This window comes from Somniosus microcephalus, chromosome 5, assembly GCF_052327205.1.
Source record: "Somniosus microcephalus isolate GS21.2 chromosome 5, FLI_Smic_1.0, whole genome shotgun sequence".
Taxonomy (NCBI): Eukaryota; Metazoa; Chordata; class Chondrichthyes; order Squaliformes; family Somniosidae; genus Somniosus; species Somniosus microcephalus.
In genome coordinates, this window is record NC_140991.1 from 263260107 (window position 1) to 263279187 (window position 19081).

Genomic DNA, 19081 nt, shown 5'->3' on the forward strand with positions numbered 1-19081 from the left:
TACACCACTGCTCATGTACCGTCTTACACTTTAATCTGTTTTCCCAGTCCACTTTAGTCAACTCTGCTCTCATACCTTCATAGTCTCCTTTATTTAAGCTTAGTACGCTCGTTTGAGATCCAACTCTCTCACCCTCCAACTGAATTCGGAATTCAACCATGTTATGGTCACTCGTTCCAAGGGGATCCTCTACTAGGACATTTTTTATTAATCCTGTCTCATTACACAGGACCAGATCTAAGATTACCTGCCCCGGTTGGTTCAGTTACATACTGCTCAAGGAACCCGTCCCTAATGCACTCTATGAACTCTTCCTCAAGGCTGCCCTGCCCAATTTGATTTGTCCAGTCAATATGAAAGTTAAAATCCCCCATGATTATAGCTGTTCCCTTATTACAAGCCCCAACTAGTTCCTGATTTATACTCCGACCAACAGAGTTGCAACTGTTAGGAAGCCTATAGACTACGCCCACTAATGACTTTTTCCCCCTTATTATTCCTTATCTCCACCCAAACTGTTTCACTATCCTGATCCTTTGACCCAATATCATTTCTCACTATTGCAGTGATTCCATCCTTTATTAACATAACCACCCCACCTCCCTTTCCTTCCTGTCTGTCCTTACTAATTATCAAATACCCCTGGATGTTTAGTTCCCAGTCATGGTCACCTTGCAGCCATGTTTCTGTAATGGCCACCAGATCATACTCATGTGTAGTTATTTGTACCGTCAACTTGTCTATTTTGTTACGAATGCTGCGTGCATTCAGATAAAGAACTTTTAAATATGTTTTGTGACAATTTATTCCTGCTTTTACCCCTTTTACTACTCTACCTTTATCTTTATACATTCTGTCCCTTCCTGACATGCTCTGGTTTTTAATTCCCCCACTGCTACCTTGCTCTATTGCCTTTTCCACTGACTTTTTTATTTTTCGCTCTCTTGAAACCTCCCCCCCACTAATTAGTTTAAAGCCCTCTCTACAGCCCTAGTTATTCGATTCGCTAAGATTCTAGTCCCAGCACTGGTCAAGTGAAGTCCGTCCCAAAGGAACAGCTCTCTCCTGTCCCAGTACTGGTGCCAGTGTCCCAAGAAGCAAAACCCATTTCTCCCACACCAGTCTTTGAGCCACGCATTTAACTCTCTGATTTTATTTACCCTAGCCAAATTTGCTCGTGGCTCAGGTAGTAATCCAGAGATTATTACCCTTGTGGTTCTGCTTTTTAAATTTGGCCCCTAGCTGCTCATACTCCCTCAGCAGAACCTCTTTCCTTGTCCTATCTATGTCTTTGGTACCAACATGGACCACAACAACTGGATCCTCCCCCTCCCACTCCAAGTTTCTCTCCAGCCCAGAGATGTCCTTAACCCTGGCACCGGGCAGGCAACACAGCCTTCGGAACTCTCGCACTCGGCTGCAAAGAACCCTATCTATCCCCCTAATGATACTATCCCCTACCACTACAACATTTCTTTTTACTCCCCCCCACTTGAATGGCCCCTCGTTCCACGGCACTGTGGCTAGGTTGCTCATCCTCCCTGCAGTCCCTGTTCCCGTCCTCACAAGGAGTAAGAGCCTCGAACCTGTTGGACAAGAGCAAGGGCTGCGGCTCCTCCAACACTACCTCCTGAATCCCCGTACTTGCCTCACTCAGTCACACCTTCCTGTCCCTGACCACGGAATACATCTGAATTAGTTCATCTAATTGGTGTGGCTACTTCCTGGAACAGAGTCCAGGTAACTCTCCCCCTCCCTGATGTGTCGCAGTGTTTGAAGCTCGGACTCCAGCTCATCAACACGGAGCCGGAGTTCCTCGAGCAGCCAACACTTACTGCAAATGTGATCACTGCGAACATCAATGGTGTCCACCAGCTCCCACATATTGCAGCAGTAACACATCACCTGCTCTCCCATTCTATGTAATTAATTAAATTTATTATTATTTTTAATCATCTAAGGAGTTAAGAGGTTTTAAAATGCATAGACACACGACCAAGGAAGTACTTCAAGTCAAGTTTCTAAAAGTTAAGAATTAGGATTGACATTTGTCTTTTTATTCTACTTCCCAATTTACTTAAAATGTGTATGCTTCTTAATTCATGTAAGGAATTCTTGGAGGTCAACATAGTGGATTGATGTTGTTACATTTGCAATGTAAGCTAAATCCCAAATCCTGGGAGAGCCACATTATCTAACATGCCTCAATGCGGACACCCAGTTTACTCTTGCTGCACACCCCTGGGGCTCTGAAACTTGGACCATTACACAATTATGTAAGAAGCATACACAATTTAAGAAAATTGAGAAGGAGAATAAAAACACAAATGTCAATCCTAATTCTAAACTTTTTGAAACTTGACTTTAAGTACTTTCATGGCCTTGTGTCTATGCATTTTAAAACCTCTCAACTCTTAAGATGATTCATGGGCAAACTGAGCATTATGCATTGTATACATACATAAAGATCCAGAGGCAGCCTCAGCATCATCAGGTCATGAGATTTTTTTAAAAAGCTCATCTGTTGACCCAAAGAGTCACACTGTGTCGGTGCCAGGATTAAATGGTGACATGGATGAGTCATGATGAGGTGGATTTTGGGACAGGTATTCAACTGGTGCGGAGAAACACAAATAAAATGCCAGGGTTCCTCTTTCAGATCATGATCCAGTGACCTTTGCTGGAAAACACAAGTTGGGAACAGGAATGGACTCAGGCTAGAATACATTCACGGTCAAATAGCCTGCTTATACTTAGCATCCAGACTCCGATGTGAAGAATGGCCACTGGAGTGAGGTGCTGGAGCACGAACTAATACCTACAGGATTGAACCCAAACATGAATCACTACCTCAGGGTGAGGTGGGACAGGTAAAGGGCAGATCAATAAACAAGAGTAGAGGTACTACACCAGCTGGTCCTTAGTTTGATTTTTGATTCAACATTTGCCACTAGGATAGAAGGAATGCAGCACCAAAAAGAAATGGAACAGAAACAATAACTGGGTGCAATGGTACAACTTAACGTATCCATGTTAACTTAGCTCTCATGCTATTCAATTCTATGAGGTTCTTCACTTTTGGTAGGAAGAATAGAAAAACTGATTTTTTTTAAATGGTGAGAAACTATAAAATGTTGGTGTTGAGAGAGATTTTGGTGCCCTCGTACAGGAAACAAAGTTAGCATGCAGGTACAGCAAGCAATTAAAAAGGCAAATGGCATGTTGGACTTTATTGCAAGGGAGTTGGCGTACAAGAGTCTTTCTACAATTGTACAGGGGTTTGGTGAGACCTGGAGTACAGTGCACAGTTTTGGTCTCCTTATCTGAGGAAGGCTATACTTGCTTTAGTGGCGGTGCAATGAAGGTTCACTAGATTGATTCCTGGGATGAGAGGGTTGTCCTATGAGGAGAGATCGAGTAGATTGAGCCTATACTCTCTGGAGTTTAGAAGAATGAAAGGTGATCTCATTGAAATATACAAGTTTCTGAGGGGGATTGACAAGGTAGATACTGAGAAGTTGTTTCCCCAGCTGGAGAGTCTAGAACTCGGGGGCATAGACTCAGGATAAGGGGTCGGCCATTCAAGACTGAGATGAGGAGGAATTTCTTCACTCAGAGGGTTGTGAATCTTTGGAATTCTCTACCCCAAAGGGCTGCGGCTGCTGAAACGTTGAGTATATTCAAGGCCGAGATTAATAGATTTTTTGGACTCTAGAGGAATCAAGGGGTATGGAGATCAGGCAGAAAAATGGAGTGGAGGTTGAACATCAGCCATGACCTTATTGAATGGCAGAGCAGGCTCGAGGGACTGTATGGCCTACTCCTGCTCCTAATTCTTATGTTCTTATGCCCCTTCAAGCCCTCATTTCACAATCACCATTTTTTAATTATTTTTTTTTATATATAAATGAGCTCAACAGAAGGTTTTGCAACTACTAAATTTTTTTGAGCGAGAAAACTCCTTCAAAAGATTGCTGGTTCCCCTTTCATTGTATACACTAAGCCACCCTTTTTTTCCCCAGAAAGGGCAGGGAGGAGAGTAATGATTATTATCTGCATTAACAAACACGTAGTTTCAAGTGTTTCCTTAAACTTCCTGCCTAGGAACGCTTCACTTAGAGCAATTAACGACATTAAGGAGGCAGCAAAGCCAAAACTAAGTTAGCAGTGGCCAACAGTATCATCCTTAGGCGTACAGATACGCTTAATATTTTAAAATAGAAATCGCGTGTTTTAGCTGAACAAATACGACAAGTCTTCAGAAACTTGCATGGCTTCGTTGTCATGGCAATCACAGCAGTAACAAAGTTGTTTGGGTCTCTGTTCTCTTCTTGCCCGCCCGCACCACACCCCCCCACCCCCAATCCATCACATTACCATACAAAATCAGTCACTGTTTTATTTGAAGTCTCGGCATAAACATCTAATTACTACTCTGCTGCTCCCATTTCCACTGCTGACTGATTCGATTTTACAAAATACAAGTCGACATTTATCATCCGAGTGGTTACATTTTCCAAATGACCTTCCTCTCCACGGAGACAAAGCGCATTGTCTGGCAGAACCCCTATTAACAATCACAGCACGTTTCTTTTTTAAGTGGAAACCAAGCAGTGCCAATGAAAAAGTTATATGTTGAAGAAAAATCATATACAAAACATGTTCTGAAATGCATTTCCTTGTGTAAGAAGCACCATGTACTTCTGCTTCTTCCACCAGTCACTTCTCATAACTTTAGTAATTATCTTAGGAGAAAAGTGCACTGAAAATGTTGCTTCAGCTACAATTCCTGGGCTGAAGCCAAGTGGCCAAAATCTGGCATCGTCAAGAGGCAACATATGACAAAACAAATTCCTAAAGTAGGACACCAACAAATAAAAGGATTAGTTTAAGTTAAAAGAATTCAGTGAAAAGTTCAGCAAATACATTTCAAAAGAAGACAAATTGAAATAAATGCAGCACATCTGGTGGAAAGGCAGCTAAGCCACGAAAAATGGCATGTGATAGAATATTAATGAAGCAGTTTCAGCATCAATATTTCATTTAAAAGTAAAATCAACCCCAATTCTTCTCAATTGTTTCACCAGCCTTTTTTTACTCTCATTTAGGCTAATATTCAAAACACTTTATTTAAAGGGAACACCATCATTAGAGGAACTAGCTGGAATGAGCTCCTGCTTTAGGGCTGGGCAATAAATGTGGCGTTGTTAACATCAGCCACATCCCAAGAACACGATATATTTTTTTAAACTGATAGTCAAGATCGCAGCTGTTGCTAGTGATGGCCAAGGGTAAATGCACCATGTGGTATATCACTGAGCCGTAGAGACCAACACAGTCACAAGGGACTGGCTAACTCAATACAGAAGAGCCAATAAACCTGTAAGAAACCAGGATTCCCACTCTTGGTTGCTATCCGATGTCCCTGACAGAAAATGTGTAGGCAGAATCCAAATAATGACAAAATTGGATTGGTACTGTCCAATACTCAATGTCGATGTCCATTGTTGAAGCGGACCACTTGGACCAGCATCCAGAATGAGACCCTGCTTCAGCTAAGGAGGGATTGTGGAAAAAAAATTGAAGGGAAAGGGCTTGGCCATTGCTGAAACATGAATGATGATCTATTTGCTGTTATTAACTTAGTTACTTCACAGCATTGGATTTACAGTGCAATTACCTTACAGCACTGCAGCAATGTACAAAGACACATCTGAAAAGGCAACTTTTATTGGTACCTCGCCAGGCTGTAGCCCAGGGAACAGAACATTTGCCTCTCGTGGCTCTAGCTGTCATTTTTCTAGTCATGGGCATGTTCAGCACTCAGCCGGACTATGCAGGCTGGTGTCACGGGTTTTCACAATACTGATTTGTAAGGATCCTCGCCAGCCATCGGACAGAAGTGAAGTTCTGATTTGCAACCTACAAACAAGTTTGTACATATGGAGTTCGTCTGTTATTCTTTGTGTTGTGAAATTCATTCCACAGCAATGAGTGACCCAGACTTTATCTGAAAGCAGTTCTGTAAGATAAACGCATCACTGGAAGCTCCTCCAAGTAACCTCCCTTGTTGATGTCCTCAGCAACCAGCAATATTGTGACAACCTGCAAGAAAATAGATTAACCCCAAGGCTTGGCACTGTCTACACCTGTACTTTTTACTGGATAGAAGATTAATTTTGAAGTGCTATATGAACAATGTAATAATAGGCAGTTCCATTTATGTTATACAATTTGAAAAGAAATCTAGTGAATAACCACTCAATACTGAACCATAGAAGATAGGAGCAGGAGTAGGCCATTCGGCCCCTCAAGCCTGCTCCGCCATTCAATGCGATCATGGCTGATCATCCAAATTCAGTACCCTATCCCTGCTTTTTCCCCATATCCCTTGATCCCCTTAGCCTTAAGAAATATATCCAACTCCTTCTTGAATATATTTAATGAATTGGCCTCAACTGTCTTCTGTGGTAGAGAATTCCACTGGTTCACCACGCTTCACTCAATGAAGAAATTCCTCCTCAGCTCTGTCCTAAATGGCTTACCCCTTATCCTTAGACTGTGACCCCTCATTCTGGACTCCCCCCGCCATCGGGAACAGCCTTCCTGCATCTAGTCTGTCTAGTCCTGTTAGAATTTTATAAGTTTCAATGAGATCCCCTCTCATTCTTCTAAACTCTAGTGAATAGAAGCCTAATCGACCCAATCTCTCTTCATACGTCATTCCTGCCATCCCAGGTATCAGTCTGGTGAATCTTCGCTGCACTCCCTCCATGGCAAAAACATCCTTCCTCAGATAAGGCGACCAAAACTGCACACCATATTCAAGGTGTGGTCTCACCAAGGCCCTGTACAACTGCAGCAAGACATCCTTGCTCCTGTACTCGAATCCTCTCGCTATGAAGGCCAGCATACCATTTGCCTTAACTGCCTGCTGCACCTGCATGCTTACCTTCAGCGACTGGTGCACAAGGACACCCAGGTCTCGTTGCACTTCCCCTTTTCCCAATCTATTGCCTATGAAGGTGCCAGGTTCAATCGCTGGTCTGGGCTATGTTAGCTAATTGGGGTTATGCTGGAGGTCAGCGGTGCAATCTCAATTATGCTGGGAACACCCGAAAACTATCTGACGCAACTACTTCCAATGACTCTCAATGATCACCTGTGGACCGGTTTCACAAATCCAGAGTCGACCAATGAGCTATTTCACACTGCCGCCGATTTAGAAGACAAATAGCCGGAATGTTATTCATGCTAGCAAGGCTGTATTTACTGCCCGTCTGTAAATCAGTGTCAGCATCATTAGAGGAACTAGCTGAAAGATGTTTTCTTTAAATAAAATGTGGTTCGAATATTAACCAAAATGAAAGCAACAAAATATAAACAAGTGATCGAAGTAAATTGCCAAGACTCTCAATGACTGGACCATGCACACTAATTTTCTTTAAAACATATAGATAGATTAGAGAGCTTGAAAATAAAGAGAAACTTAACAGTTTGGACCAATATATCTGGGATAAAAATCAAACATTTTGCACAGTTAACACAGGTCATAACTGCACCGAATACTTGATGGATTTTTAATCTGCTAAATATTTTTATATGCAAGGTTTCTTTGTGCATTTATAATAAATATTAACTGCACAGTAAAAAATGTTGCATACAAATTAGTCAACAACACGATGGTTTATTTCCTACAAAGTATTCTGAAATTCATAATTATTTCCTTAGATCAAGAGCTAATTGTATACAACCTGCAAGAACTGAGATCTAATCTAAAATGGATACAAAATATTAAACGTTGAAAGCCTTAATTGTGATTTCATCCCATGATTCATGCTGATGAACCTTTTCAGGGGAAGGATAACAACATGTCTGAATGGGTTGTGTGTGCCAATGCTTTAAGTATGCAGAACATAACTGCAATGCATCTAATTACCACTTACAAAACTGATCTGCCGTGCAAAAATGAAAAGTAAATAGCCTGTCTGAAATCAGAAGCCATTATTACACGCATTTCAAGTTTAGATACTTGGACGAATCATCGCCTTGTCATGGACTATTGTGTTTTGATTTATAGGAATTTAAAAAAAAACATCATCATCCCTTTTTAAAAAAAAATAAACCTTTAATCACTGACTAACTTCAATTCATGAATTGTGGTGCCTTTAAACAAACGGTGTTAACTCATTAAAACTAACTTGTTAAAAAGAAACCATATGAAAGGTAAAGCAGTACAGTACAAATATTGCTCTAGGTTTTTTGTATTACTGACCAAAAGGGTTGCACACGTCTTATCTACAGTCAATATTTACAGACATTTGTTTTCAAAGGTTTATAATCCAATATGAACAACATACAGATGAACTGCAAAGGATGGCTGAAAACTGAAATACTGCATTTCCTTTATGCGTTTCATGAAATTCTTTTAAGGAATATAATTTTAGCTTTCCTGTGCAAACAGTTACATCTGAGCGGAGTCGAAGATGAAGATAAAAAGGGGTACAGTTGCATTTAACAAAGTTAGGTTGTATTATGTGTTTTCAATCATAATGACGCCGTAAGACAAAATTGGCCTCTTTCCACGGCAACCCAAGCAGAATTCATCCATTTGAAAGTGGACAGACAGTGGAAAGAAATGGTCATCTACAAGGAGCTAAATTTTGGGGGGGAAAAATAGTCCATGTACCACATTCCAGGTTGCACATAGCACGGCAATGCATGGGTATTAAACTTAACTGCGACGAGTGATAATACAGTTCTGCGAAGCATGGGAAGTGCACTTCAAGAACTCTATCTTCCATTTTCTGTAAACAAACACTGCAAATGTTGATGGGGAAAGTCCCTAACAGTGGTAGTGCCAGTGATGGGGGCAATAAAATTGACCTCAGTGCCAGGGAAGAGGGAAAAATATTAAAAACCTGACAAAGTCGCCACTCCTGATTACCATCAGGCAACTGCTGCTGGAAAGCAAGCACGCGGCTGCCCGGTGATGTCAGGATCGGGATTGGTTGTGACGACAGGTTATTTAACCACAATGGCAACAACTCACTCCGACAAAGAATAGCCATTCTAGGTGAGCTAATGGAGGGCAACTGGCCCTCATGGAAACACACCCAAACAGCAGTCAGCACTTTCAGGGGAGGGAGGGAGCAAGAGCACAGAAGAGAAAGGGACCGAGAGAGAAAGAGTGAGAAAAAGTGGAAGAGAGAGAGATAAATAGAAAGAAATAAAAACTACAATGCAAAAGGTAATTTTACATAGACAAGTAGGAGTATAACAGTTATCAGAGAGGAACAGTGATATGATATAGGAATAAATCAAATTTGCAAATGTACTATGACCCATTTACAGAAAATCTTCTTTACAATTACTAGATTTATAAAGGGCTTCTCACACAGGGTATCCACCTGGAACATTTGTTTCCATCTTCAGGTGCTGACTGGCCTGCTATGTTTTTCGAGCATTTTCTGTTTTTATTGCAGATTTCCAGTCTTTAGATCTCTAAATGAAACAACTCAATTACATATTGGATACTGTAATGTGAATCCAAAGAATTTAAATTTATACCATGAGTCATACTGTTCGGCTCACAAGATAGAGTACTGGTTTTCTTCCTAAAGGGACTGCTGGCATGATCTGAAGTTCACCTGTTCCTGTGCCATCCAGTCACTGAAGAAATTGGAAAATATGACTTTGCTTTCTGTGCATCTGGCAAGTTTTCTTCATATTTAAAAAATATATAATTTTATATTTATACTTCCAGCCTAACTAAAAGCCACTGGATACAGTATCTATGCAAACGGTAGACCTGGCATTACACACATACACACTGCTGTGCCTGTACATTATTTGGTTAGGTTTGCCCATTGAATAAATATATCATCCAGCTGATGCCTCCCAAGTACTCCCTGTAAGCCTTAGGAGCCAAATCTGCTTACATGAAATGTCCAAAAACATAAGGCACGTCTCATCAATTGAAAGCAGAATAGTAGTTATAATAATGAACATTAGCTTGTTTAATCTTTAGTTTGGTTTACAAACATTAGCTACTTTAACATTGGCCAATAAAGCACATTGAATAAAGTTTGCTATTATGTTTAAAATAAGATTAAAGGATTTTGTGCCGATTTAGTCTCGCTGTTAGGTCTATATGTAATCGATCATACATTTGCAGAACATTTCATTGGGCATAGGAATCAAAATAGAACGTAGCCATGGCAATAGCTTGTTTAAAGGCCCTTTTATATTATGACAGTATCACGTAGGCAACAGATGTTGAGGCACTGAGGACCACCTCAACGAGTTCAAAGGCAATGCAACACCGAGCAACAGAAGTGAACATTGATATTTTTCTTGCAATGGAAAGCCACCTGTAGAAGTCAGGGACAGTTCCTCGATCACAGACTCGAGTGGACACTCCTCAACAAGTGGGTTACATTTGGCTGCCAGGAATGAAGTTCCAAATTACAATTTTCAAGCAACTGCGCATGCTGTTGCCTCTGGTGCTGTGGAATACATGAGCAATGTAAATAGGGTAGACGCTACAGCATCATGCTCCCGCATCATGCTCCCAACACAGCATAAAACAGCATCTGCTTGAAGCAGCTCTAACACAAATGAAAACCTGACACAAGAGAACAGCAAGGAAGTAGAAAAGTAGGCACAGGTTTAGAACTGTGACAGGAAAGTTTAAGACAGACATTAGGAAGTACTGTTTTACGTAGGTGATCAGCAAGTGCGATGGTTTGCTAAGAATGGTGATTGAAACCACAGTACTGTATTTATTGAAGAACTCTGAGACGCCATCATGATAAGACAGCAGAGTTGACGTTCTGCTAATCTGAAATGAAATGGGCTGAAAGATCTTCTTCAGGCAAACCTATCTTGCAAAATATTAATATATTGAGATGACCCACCACACCCATGTCCAAATCCTCACAACCTCCATGTGTAATTTGTTGACCAGAGCTAATTACAATGAATGGTGTGTGCACTAGTCTTGGATTTGTGCCACAGAAGATAAATGGCTGCATGGATTGCACATCGTGAGAAATGTTCTCTTCTCCCAGTTATCACATCAGTCATTCCACAAACACTCGGATGTTCCCTTCCATTTGTTGGGAGGGGGGTGGGGGGGGAAATCATTGCTCTCCTATACCAATGGGGATTCAATCCATTCATTATTAAATAAAATCAACCATTACTTTTGGATTACACAGAGTAGTAGTGCACAGTTACCGCCTGCTATGTGCACTTTGGAAGAGAGGAACTGCAGCAAATTCATAGGAACATAAGAAATAGGAGCAGGAGTAGGACATTCGGCCCCTCGAGCTTGCTCCGCCATTCAATAAGATCACGGCTGATCTTCTACTTCATCTCCACTTTCCTGCACTGTCCCCATATCCCTCGATTCCCTTAATATTCAAAAATCTATCGCTCTCTGTCTTGAATATTCAGGTACAGGATATGAAAAATGACCTCACTAAATACAACTTCTCTTCCACCCCCACCCACCCCCCTCCTGAAACTACAAAAATTCAAATCCATCCCCTATTTATTTCCTCCCCAGAGTATATTAATGGTGCCATAAGATATAAAGAGAAAATTGAGATTCTGAACTAGTTGGTGAATACCTGCAGATTAAAATATTAATGCCACTAATTCACACTTGAACAATCCTGTTATCTGCTATAACTTTTAATAAATGAATAAACCTGCAGCTGTGCTAGAGCCCCAACAGTGTAGTTGTAAATGAAAGTCTTTCATGTTGTGCCAAGCCATTCCTAAATTACCTGTAATATTCACTTTCTGTGCAAATAGTTATCCGCAATTCCGAAATTCGAAAACCTCAAGCTTTTTCGTGGAGCATAAGTCGTGCGCACGACATGACCCAAGTGGCGCCAAACATGACCCGACGCAGCCGATGCTTGACCCACGCAGGTGTGAGGCGCCAGTTGTGTCTCAGCGCTGTCACACGTGCGTCTGCTGCTCTGATATTTTTTGTTATTTGTGAAAATGTCAAAGAGAGATGCAGATACCCCTATGGGTAACAGTGAGAAGCAGAAAAGGAAGCATCTCTCATTATCGATATCGCAGAAAGTGGAGTTATTGCAGAAGCTTGATCGTGGTGTGTCTGTGCGGCGTCTTACTGAAGAATATGGTGTGGGAACTACCACCGTATATGACTTAAAGAAACAGAAAGACAAGTTGCTGAAGTTTTACACTGACAGTGATGACCATAAACTAATGAAAAGTAGGAGTGATTCGACAACGAAGAAGTGAACATGTGCCACTGACTGGTTTGATGGTCATGAAACAAGCTAGAATATACCATGAAGAACTGAACATTGAAGTTGAGTGTGAATATTCAGAAGGTTGGCTGCATAAATTTAAGAAGCATCGTGGTATAAAATATCTGAAAATCTGTGGTGAAAAAGCTTCTGCTGATCATGAAGCAGCTGAAAATTACATTGACGAATTTGCCAAAATAATATCTGATGAAAACCTCGGTCTTGAACAAATTTACAATGCTGATGAAACAGCGCTACGTTCCTAGAAAAACATTAACAACAGCCGATGAGAGTGCACCAGCAGGTAAGGACGCTAAGGACAGGTTGACTGTTCTTGGGTGTGCCAATGCTGCAGGCACACACAAGTTAAAGTTGGTAGTGATTGGAAAAAGCCAACATCCGAGATGTTTGAAAGGTGTGTGCAATTTACCTGTGCATTATTATGCGAGCAAGAAAGCATGGGTAACCAGAGGAATATTTTCTGACTGGTTCAATAACCACTTCATACCAGCGACACGAGCTCATTGCAGGCAAGCTGGACTGGAAGAAAACTGCAAAATGTTATTGTTCCTGGACAACTGCTCCGCACATCCCCCTCCTGAACTTCTTGTGAAAAGTAATGTTTTCGGCATTAACTTTCCCCCTAATGTGACATCTTTAATACAGCCTTGTGACCAAGGAATTTTACGCTCCATGAAGAGCAAGTATAAAGACGTTTTTTTGAACTCTATGCTTGATGCAGTCAACAGAGGCATAGGAATCCAAAGCTTCCTAAAAGAGTTCAATGTTAAGAATGCCATTTACGCAGTTGCTAATGCTTGGAACGATGTTGCTAAACCAACATTAACAAATGCTTGGCACAGACTTTGGCCTACAACGATGTTTGATGAAGATGGACCTGCAGATGAAGATTTTGAAGGATTTCCTGTCAGTAAGGAGAAGATGATGATATCAAACCTCCTTACTTACGCCAAAGGTTTATCATCCGAAAGTGTAAATAAGTTAGAGGAAGCTGACATCGAAGAAGTGCTGAACATTGACAATGATGCACCTGTTGTGCATTCATTGAGTGATGGGGAAATTGCTGAAATGGTGTTAAATAAAGACAAGCATGAGGATAGTAGTGAATGATGATGATGACATTGTGAACACAGGTGAAAAAATCCCCATAGACGATATGGTGAAAATGTGTGATCAGTTAATTGCTGGCCTTGAACAACGTGCATTTATCAGTGAGCAAGAGATTATGCAAGTTTACTCAATTAAAGAGAGACTGCTTAGACAGAAACCAATGTTAATGAGACAGATGACACTGGAAGAAATCTTTAAAAAGGCCGTCTGTCGTAGTGCTGCTTCATCACTTGAGAATCCTGTTCCTGGCCCATCTTCAGATGTCCGACCCCAACCTGATGACAACACTGATGTACCCTCTTCTCCAAGATCCTCAAGCCAGATGTAATGTACCTTTACTGCATGTATATGTACAGGTATTTAGCTTAGTTTGTACCTGTATATGTTTGAGGTTTTACTGAATGGTACAGTTTATTTGTAAGGAAAACAGAGTATTTATATGGTCTATATTTCTCCCACTATTTAATTAACCAAATTATTACTGTACAAATAAACTGTAATACTATTTATAGTCTTTATTTATCCCACTCAGTGTGAATATTCATAAGGTTCGCTGCAGAAATATTAATGTGTTTGCTTACGGGGCGCTGCCCCGTAATACTGTTCTGAAATCCAAAAAATGCCGAATTCCAAAACACAGCTGGTCCCAAGGGTTTCGGATAAGGGATCATGCACCTGTACAACATGATCGAGGGAAAACCGATGTCTAAATAAGTTAGTTATATTCCACCACTCAGATCAAGACTGAAGTTTCCAGGGCACCAATTAGTTCCACAAGCACAAATATGTCAATCTCTGAAAGTACTCAAGTGGCAGTGACAAAGGTCACTCAAGTCAAGAACAGCACCAGAAGGCACTGTAGTTCTTGCTGCTACACTTTCTCGCATCTCAGCAATGATCTCACTTTCTGTTACAGATTTTGATTCATCAATGTGATCATGTAGACTGCAGATTTTTTTTCCTTTTTCCTCGCATCATACATAAACTTACCAGCAGTGGAAAACAAGCAACGAATGAAAAATGTTCTGTTCTGACATAATATATGAGCAACGCAAACTTCTCATGAAGGGATATGAAGAAAAGCCTCATTGCCTCTCAATAAGCAAGCATGTGAGGAGAAAGCCAGAGTTAAAATGTAATACCCAGCCTCCAAAGCTCTTGCATCTTCCTTGTTGTAATTCAATAAACCAACACATTAAAACATGTCACATTAAACAATTATGTGCTGTGAAAGTGATTGGGCTATGTGACAAAACAGTGCACTGGTTTATCAATGCGCTATGCCACAGAGTGGCAGAACCTAGGTTTGCACCTACAATTTACCAAATGCAAGGATTCCTATTTGGAATACAATCAAGGAGAGGCATTCATGCAAATCGGAGAATAGGAGAGCAGAAAAATCGTTAAGTTCCTCTCATTTCCCTTCAAACAGCCAATGAGAACAAGGAATCAGGAGAAGTCTGGCACAGGTCCCCAGATGAGGAATGGCGGACAACAAAACAAAAGACCGTACAAGAACATAGCAGGAATATAAAAGCCTGGCGATGGGTGGATGAGATCGCATTGCTCCCATCTCTGGAATTGTGGCTCAATTCCAGTCCAAACTGATGGCATGAGCAGCATTTCTCTTTGTCCACTATAAGGAGCAGAAATTAAATGAGTTTGATCAAATTGGGACATATTCTTTGTGAGCATTGGCCCACAATAGAAATCTGCCAGTTTTGTGTCAAATTAGAGGCAAAGTCATTCAAGGATGCCATAAATTTGGCTGTTGTAGCTAGTGGAGACAGTTCAGTGGTTCAGTAGGGGGAAAGTTTTAGGGGTTTTACTCTGCTAAGTTATGTTAACTTGGAATGCTCAATTCCTACACCAGATGACAAGAGAATTTAAAAATGTTCAGTTCCCCAATACTGGCAAACCTAACTTTAATGAGGACTAATGTTCTCAGTTCAAAAAGTTATCTGAACTTCTCAAATGAGACTACCCCAGCTATCCATTACCGTGGGCACTTTCCTGCCAGCATGATGGTTATGGCAGTGCAATCTGCTAGTGCAATCCATGAAGCTGATAATGGAATAACACTGATGGTGATGGATTAAGAATGGCATCAATTAACTAGAAGTATAAGAGCTAATTACTAACAAAAATAAAAGGGGCAAACGATATGAAATGTTGAAATTTCGTATGCAGGGTTATACTACTGATAGGGCCACCATTTCAAATATAGACAGGCTGATTAGACTGCAGCTGCACATTCCTGCCCACTTTTGGTGTGATCCTGTTTCACAAACAAACCAAGACACTGACACACAAGATAGACTCACTATCCCAAAATGCAGGAGGAGAGAGCAAGCAAACCAGAGTTGCATTATACCAATTCCTTTTTGGAAGTCATGTTACATTTCACCTCACTTTTTCACAAAAGTGCCCTCCAGAAGGATTATTCTGGATTTACAAAAATAATTTAAAATACACGCAGCTCATCAAAAGCATCTGTTCATTTCTACTGTTGGGCCCCAAGCTACAATAAGACAGACAAATGTGAATTAACCCCACACAACTCTCGCAGTGTAAAATAGATATCTTCTCCTTATTAACGGCCAACTTCTTTTTTGTATTAAGTGAGCGGATTCATTTTATCAACAGTTTAGTTTTGGCAATGGTTGTAGAATGGTCATTTCCGAACACTAGCTTTTTCATCAAGACATGGGTCACTGTGGCAGAAGAAGATGTAGACAAAAAGATTACACACATCATAAACATGCCATATATCGGCAGTGTTCCTGCAATATCTGACCATGTAACATGCGCTTACTTCACTGTTCTGTGCATCACACCATGGTGCAAATTAAAAGATGTAAAGAACATCTTAAAACTATGTACAGCAGCTCAAAAGTCATTATTTCAGGCCAGTTTCTAATCCATAAATCCACACCAATGTTCAAACTGAGGTCCCTGGACCATATGAGGTCTGCCAAAGGATGCCATGGGAGCCTTGAGATAGTCATATGCCTGTCCCTCCCTCAATCATCAGTTTTCTCTTTTTTTCTGGATTAGTTCACATTATTTCTGTTGCTGTATACGAATAAAACACATTTTCTGCAAGGACTGCGCTGTTTTCCTTTGGGTAGGTTTGTATGGAAAATGATTCCCAAGAATGCACCATTATTTCCAGGGGACCCTCCTGGGATATTCAAATGGGGTTCCCCCCAGATAGAAAAGTTTGAACTCCACCAACCAAAGTGACTAAACTACTTTAGAGTTGCGTTGATCCAATGTGTCCAACTTGCGTGACTATGGTTTATTCGCCCAAGCATCCATTTCTCTGATGTTCTAAAAGGAGGTTCGGTCGCTGATGAAACTCATACTTCAAAATAAAGAGCTGGGTGTGGGGAGAGGGGGGGACGGGGGAAAGAGGATGGAGGAAAGAAAACACGTCCAGTTCGAAAGGTTACGTTTTCAGTGGTGCTAAATACAAGTCCAAATTCATCCACATGCTCAGAAAACAGCTCTGGCAAGTTAAGGCTTTTGTTTTTATTAAAAAGAGCTCTAATTAAATAGCAATTTAATTTACAATTCCAAACAGCTCTTTTGTGGGTAGGTAGCATTCTCTAGGACAGGAGCACCATATCAAGTGTAAAGGAAAATAGGTAATCCATCCAAAAAGTTATCAGAACAATTATTTGCCACAGATGCTCGAGATATACACGTACAAACCCACGTGCAACAAAGGGCATCAGGTTGTTTTACAATTAGTAAATGGCTCACCTGCATATTTTGCTTTGTTGCTTTCATCTATGGACCAGAAACAATGGTCAAAAGCAAACACCTATTAAAAAAAAAATCACATTCAACTATTACTCCAGTGATAATACAGAATATGCAATTTGAACCTCTAACAGCTTCTGATGAACTTCTTCCCCTCCCTACAAAAAAAATGGTTAAAAGCACTCTCTATTCCACGACAAAAAAACCTGCAACGGAAAAAAACACTTCTACTGTTGCTCAAACGGTAATAAAAATACACTGACCTTTACTAAAGATTTTAATAGAATGGGGATTTAAGAAAAATACAATGCGTTATATGCTCCAATAATACTTTTCAGCCAGAGCAGAATTACACTTTTACACAAAATCCTATAATTTATTGTCCAAAGATTGTATGGTATGAACTAGAACTAAAGATGTTTGTATTTATTGGTTAAGTATGCAAACAGTAGAACCAGTAAAACACTGAGCTGTTCCCAGTGGTGGACTCGAACATTTGAGGTTGTGGCAACTTGAAATACATCTTAAGCTTGGTTCTTTAAGAGAGGGGAGGGTTAGAGGAAATCTGCCATACCAAGTTATAGCAGATCAAGAAAAAAATCCTCAGATACTGGGCTATTCTAGGCTTTTAACACTTTATACAGTGCTTCATTGCACAAAATGTCTCAAAGTGCTTCACACACTACATTTTAGAAGTACAATCATTTATGTAGGCAGAAGTGGTAGACATTCTGTGCAAGCAATGTCCCATAATAAGACAAATGACCAAATTAGTCAAATTTTTTGGTGGTTGTGATGGAGTGAGCAAAGTTGACCACAGTTTAGTAAAATGCCTTGCTCTTCCTCAGTAGAACCACGGCATCTTTAATGTCCAACTTAAAGAAGCAGATGAGATCTTGGTATGATGTCTCATCTGAAGGCTTTTAAGCAAAATCACTCCACAGAATGTCACGGACTATCACTGGCAGAGACTTGGGAAGTGGGAAAGCAAAATTTGCAACAAAAAAATTCTGCAAAAAATACTTTTGGCAATGATTCAAAATTAATGAGTCAGAAAAAATGTAATGACTGTTTTAAGATCCTTACCTCAAACATACATAGCTGTGTGGTTTCCCTACCAATGAAATACTATTTTAAAGGTTGCAATTATTTGAAAAATATGCAACCTAAAGCAATTAATTTCAACACTAGGCATGCAAACATTCCCTCCCCCACCCCACATGATAGAAAGGGGACTTTGTTTACTGCAATCCCATCAACTATTTAAAGAAAGAATAGGATTCAGAAACTACCAGTGTTTGGACTGAAGGGAATAAATGCACACTGACATGATCAGCTTTGAGAGAGAGAGAGAAAAAAAAAAGAGCGAGAAATAAAAATGAGAGAAAGAGAAAAAAAAACACACATAGTTACACATTCCCCCGAGAGAGAAAAAGAAGCAGAGAGAGGAGAGAAGGAAAAAATAGATTAATAAACACACACACATTCCCCCAGAGAGAGAAAGCAAGACAAAAAAGAGAAAATAGACTAACCAAAACCTAAAGTATCTGAATTCAGGTAGTCCAATACCAACACAAACCAGGTGAATTTAGACTGGTCATTTCAATTGATGTGCACCCATAATGTTAAGTAAGGCACAGCTCTCAAAAATCAACTCAAAGGAGGTTGATGCTATCACAATGTGACTCCACAAAGGAAAACTGAATAATTATAAATTTGAATAAAATGTCAGATTTAGTCTCATTTTTCTCACAGGGTTGCTTTACCTTCACAGGGAGTACTGATTCAATAAGTATCTTTGCAGATGTGCTTTTGACAAAGTGACTCCTGAAACATTTGGTTAAATGCTTCAGAAATGTAAAATTGCTGCTTACTCAGTCAACTGCCAC

At 40.3% G+C, this 19081-nt stretch overlaps 1 protein-coding gene across 6 annotated transcripts in view; it reads right to left on the bottom strand.

The window, feature by feature from the left end:
• Nucleotides 1-19081, bottom strand: part of kif13a (kinesin family member 13A) — a 346616-nt gene that overhangs the window by 224342 nt on the left and 103193 nt on the right. For all 6 annotated transcript variants that reach the window (XR_015078504.1, XR_015078505.1, XM_085988906.1 and 3 more), the window contains exon 4: nucleotides 17193-17253. Coding sequence is in view for 4 of the 6 variants with exons in the window: in XM_085988906.1 (XP_085845032.1) it covers nucleotides 17193-17253 (61 nt within the window). In the remaining 2 variants the exon portion in view is untranslated. The remainder of the gene's footprint in view (nucleotides 1-17192; nucleotides 17254-19081) is intronic.